The sequence below is a fragment of the Siniperca chuatsi genome, linkage group LG6 (genome assembly GCF_020085105.1).
Source record: "Siniperca chuatsi isolate FFG_IHB_CAS linkage group LG6, ASM2008510v1, whole genome shotgun sequence".
In the NCBI taxonomy this organism is placed as follows: Eukaryota; Metazoa; Chordata; class Actinopteri; order Centrarchiformes; family Sinipercidae; genus Siniperca; species Siniperca chuatsi.
Genome location: NC_058047.1, coordinates 32,607,239 through 32,611,418, shown reverse-complemented (window position 1 = coordinate 32,611,418; position 4,180 = coordinate 32,607,239). Strand labels below are relative to the sequence as shown.

At 40.5% G+C, this 4,180-nt stretch overlaps 1 protein-coding gene across 2 annotated transcripts; it reads right to left on the bottom strand.

Moving 5' to 3' along the window:
* Positions 1 to 1,296: 1,296 nt before the first annotated feature.
* LOC122878026 lies at positions 1,297 to 3,285 on the bottom strand. 2 transcript variants are annotated; one of them, XM_044200322.1, is made up of 2 exons: positions 1,882 to 3,285; positions 1,297 to 1,823 (listed from the first exon to the last, which is right to left on the bottom strand). In XM_044200322.1, the coding sequence occupies exons 1-2, from the start codon at positions 2,917 to 2,919 to the stop codon at positions 1,800 to 1,802; spliced, it is 1,062 nt and encodes a 353-aa protein (XP_044056257.1). In that variant the 5' UTR covers positions 2,920 to 3,285; the 3' UTR covers positions 1,297 to 1,799. The 2 variants fall into 2 exon arrangements, with proteins under 2 accessions (XP_044056257.1, XP_044056256.1); XM_044200321.1 differs by having other exon boundaries at positions 1,298 to 2,580; positions 3,002 to 3,285.
* Positions 3,286 to 4,180: the final 895 nt, after the last annotated feature.

The window sequence follows — 4,180 nt, the reverse complement described above, 5'->3', positions numbered from 1 at the left end:
TTTTGGTTTGATTTGCTGGATTGGTTGTTGTTTGTTTGACCTTGCAAATCTATATTTTGTGTTATGACCTGTTCTGCTTTTCATTTTGTGTTTATATTAAAGTTCTATTGCTGAAAAAAATACTTTTTTGCCTTTTTCTTGAAGTAAATATATATGGTTCGAAACTGACCCGTAACACCATAGATGTTACTATAGTTAATAATATTAAAATTAAAAAATAAATAAAACAAATTTATTTAAGAGATGTGTTCTAATAGTGCTTAGTAATAGTCAGGTAACACAACAACCTTTTATTTATTTATATGATTCTGTTGAGGTTCATTTTACCATTTTTTTAATTGAAATCGAGGGTATACTGACAAAAAAGGCCCAGAGGCCCACACCAAAAATATTAAAACCAATATTTTCATGGATATGGAAGCCTAACAAGGTAACCAAGAGATGAGAAACAAATTGGATGATAGCTAATTGTTTTTAGTGTATTTTACAGCTGATTTAAGACACGGGTCAAAACCGACCCGTTAACATAAGAGATGGTAACAGAAAGCGAACACAAGAGGAAAGTTTATAATGACTCCTGCAGCTATCAGATCTTTAATCACTGATTTAATGCCTTCATGTGCATCTGCTTTTAGTGGATATTGTTTCACACAAGGACGGTATTCTGTCTTAGCTCTAATCTGGACAGGTAATGCTCCTTTAACTAGCCCTACATCTGTTGGTCCCTTGGACCATAATGAGTCAGGAACACTTTGAATTAGCTTTTCTTCTTCCTGAGTAAAAAACACGTCGATTTTTTACACTAGCACCACGGAGGTGCACGCCTTTTTGGACTTGGACTGACCAAAACAGTGCTTTTTTAGTCAGGCATGCGGACGCGCTTGTCCATGTGTTGACGGAGGTCGCTGTCCAGTCAGTTGCCGCTTTGGCTTGCTGAACCAGCTTCCCCAGGTCTTTCCACTGCAAGTTTTCATTTTTGTACAGCGAAATATGGGATGGAAGCCACATCCTGTTTAGTGGTTTTAAATTATCTGGTATGATTACACCTGCAATGGCAGTATTTTCTGCATCCGAATAAATGTAACCTATTGTGATTTTAACAGGTGTCGCTCTGTCTAATTTTGCTTCATACTCTGTGTCTGGTCCTGGAGTGATTTTGAACCATAAAGTGACATGCAAATTTCCTTCCTCCATTTTGTCTTGTGGTCTGGAAATAACTTGTCTTCCCTCTGTCATTAATGCAGTTGCAGTGTCGTGTGGGGGTTTATTTGGGACATCTAAAGAATAGTAGTTATAAGGTAGCCCTGAACCTTTAAAGACAAAGATGTCTTCCTGGGTTAGTTCTGCTTTTCTCTTTACCTCTATCCTTCCCTGTGATGTAGGAACAAGAGCTAATCCCAACAAAAACAAAGCATCTCATCCCAACAGATTTACTGGACACTCTGGGAACATCAAGACAGATATCTGACATGACTGTCCCTGCGGATCCCTCAACCAGACTGGCTCAGATTCTTCCACATGAGTCAATTTGCCATCTGCTGCTCGTACTGCAATACTGCTATTACTAGATTTAGCCCTAGAGAAACTTTCCTTACAAGTTGTTCTGCATGCTCCTGTGTCACAAAGAAAATCAATTGGTTTTCCATTTACACATAAAGTCACTATCGATTTCTCAAAATGTACTGCAAGCAAGTCCTGGTAGTTTATTAGAACTTCATCATGATCACTGACGTCATCTAATCTTGGTGTCTGAGTAGCATTAGCTTCTAGTCATGCTTGTTGTTTATTCTCTGGACAATCTACAGCAAAGTGTCCATCTTTCCCACAGTTCCAACACCCTGCTTCTCTCTGTCTGTTTCTCTGTCCAAAACTTCCTCTGCTTCTGCCTCCTCTCTGTCCTTTTCTATGAAATCTACGCCCTCTATTGTTTCTTCCCCTCTCTCTATTCTGGTCATGGTAAAACACTTCCTCAGTCTCTTCCTCACCAAAAAACGTTCCTACTGTCTTTTTCTTTTTTTCTTTAGCAACTTTTTCTGCGTGCAAAGCATGATTAATGTACTCATTAAGGGTACCAGTAGACAGTCCAATGTAGTGCCTCTGCACCCAGCTTCTGATTGCGTCTTTTGAGCCCGCATGTAAAGCATTTTTCAACTGTTGTCTGTAAGCTCCTTGGTCATTATTGTCGTCAGTTAGTCCCGAATGGATTTTAAACACTGTAGTCATGCGGTTTCTATAGTCATCAAAAGTTTCACCGTCTTTTTGTCTTGCTCTGCCTATTTCAATGTAATTTGCTTTTTGTTTAAACCTGGCTGTGGCTCTGGTTGCCAGACCGTTTACTCCTACTGCCATTTGTTGGCTGTCCCATGGAAGAGGTGCGTCACCTGCTGTGTTCAGAGGATTCCAATCTCCTCTAACGTTATGCCAATCTGGTCCCAGAGCACACATCCAGATTTGTTGGACTTCTTGTCCATTTAGATGATAGGATTTTCGCACATTTTCCATGTCAATTACAAATTGCGTGACATCTTCTTTGTATGGAGTTATGCCCTCTAAGGCTTTTTTAACATCATTCATGTTCCAAGTTCTATAAACAAGGATCGTTGGTGGTTGGCCTTCATTCGTGTTTGGATTAGTTACTTGTATCATAGGATACTCATCTGCTACTTTTATATCAATGGCTGGAGGACTAGTTGGGGACAAAAGTCCTCCCAATTTCTTAGACCATCCGAGGCCTGCAGTACCTCGGGTTGATCTTAGTGTTCTGGGAGGCGTGATATTATACTCAGGGGGTTCCTCTTGGGGAATATCAGGGTATAGTCGAGCTGTAGGAGGAGGTCCCCCTGAGGCACCTTCCTCATTTCTCTGTTCTGCCCTTCTTCCTACCGGCCCTGTCTCATCATCCTCCTGTCTGTGAAACATTACTTGTTGTTTTTTTTCAGTTTTCTCATCTACTTCTCCTATTTTTTTCCCTCTTTTTTCTGTCTCTTTCTCCAGCTTCACATTTTTCAGCTACTTTTATCCAATATTTGGTTTCCTCATAACCTGCCTTTTTCATCTTTTTAGGATCTTTGTTAGTGTTGTTTTGTATTGTTTCCTGTAGTAGCTTAATTGTTTTGACGTTTAGTTTACCATTAAACCCATAATCTTTTACCGATTTATCCAAATATTTTATTTTATCAGGATCCTGTTTTTCTATATACTTCCAATCTTTACACTGTAAATCCTCCCTAGTTTTGGGCTTACTTTGACTCTTGCCCATACTGGAGCTGTTTTTTATGTATTTTGGTCCAATGCTGGGTTAACACCTAGGGTGTTCTAAACGTTGGGATGTTATTAGTGGGGCAATAATTAAAATACCTTTCCAGGTAATTCTCACTTCAACTCTTTCGAGTGGAGAATTCTTGCCTTTGCTTCCTGTAAGGTTTATTGCTTTCTTTCCCACTGCTTTGGTATGAGAAAAAAATACCAAATGGTATTCCTGTCTCCGTTCACTCACACAATCATTCACACTCCTATTTACTTATTTACAGACGTCTTTTTCGCACACTTTTGAGGCCTACTAATTTACCATGGAGTTTTAACTTTTAGTCTCACTAAAAGGGGATTCCACCGTCCCACCCAAATTATTCTCTTGCCTGATAGGGTCTAGAATCCTCAGGGCTTTTTCTTTTGACGCGCTAAACAGCCGCAGTCACAAAGGATTTGCTCTTGACGCGCTAACAGCAGCAGTCACAAAGGTTTCCCTTTTGACGCGCTAGCAGCCGCAGTCACAAAGGCTCTCCTTTTGACGCGCTAAACAGCCGCAGTCACAAAGGTTTCCCTTTTGACGCGCTAACAGCCGCAGTCACACAGGTTTTTAACTTAAAACCTACTCACGGAATTTAAGTCAGCGACAGGACTCCGCCGTCCTCCAGATTCCGTCAATCCTCGGTTTCCAGCCAACGAGGAGGAAATCCAGTTCCTCTCAAAAGGATCTTAGGAGCCCACCTAGGGGGCCCTTGGAATCCTCCGTGTCCACTGGAAACTCTGGATATGTTGGAATCCGGCTCGAAGGACCAAGTTAATGTCAGGTTCAAGATACCTAGAACATTTAAATCATATACAAGGAAAGAAAGACAAAGGCATTAACTTAAGTTTTACTCAAGGAGAGTAAGCATAGATGCATTCAGTTACATCTCCT

Coding starts and splice junctions, on each gene's coding strand:
- LOC122878026 (XM_044200321.1), bottom strand. CDS start 3,259: ATGGGCAAGAGTCAAAGTAAGCCCAAAACTAGGGAGGATTTACAGTGT. Junction 2,581..3,001: donor GGATAAAAGTAGCTGAAAAA/TGTGAAGCTGGA, acceptor GTTTATAGAACT/TGGAACATGAATGATGTTAA.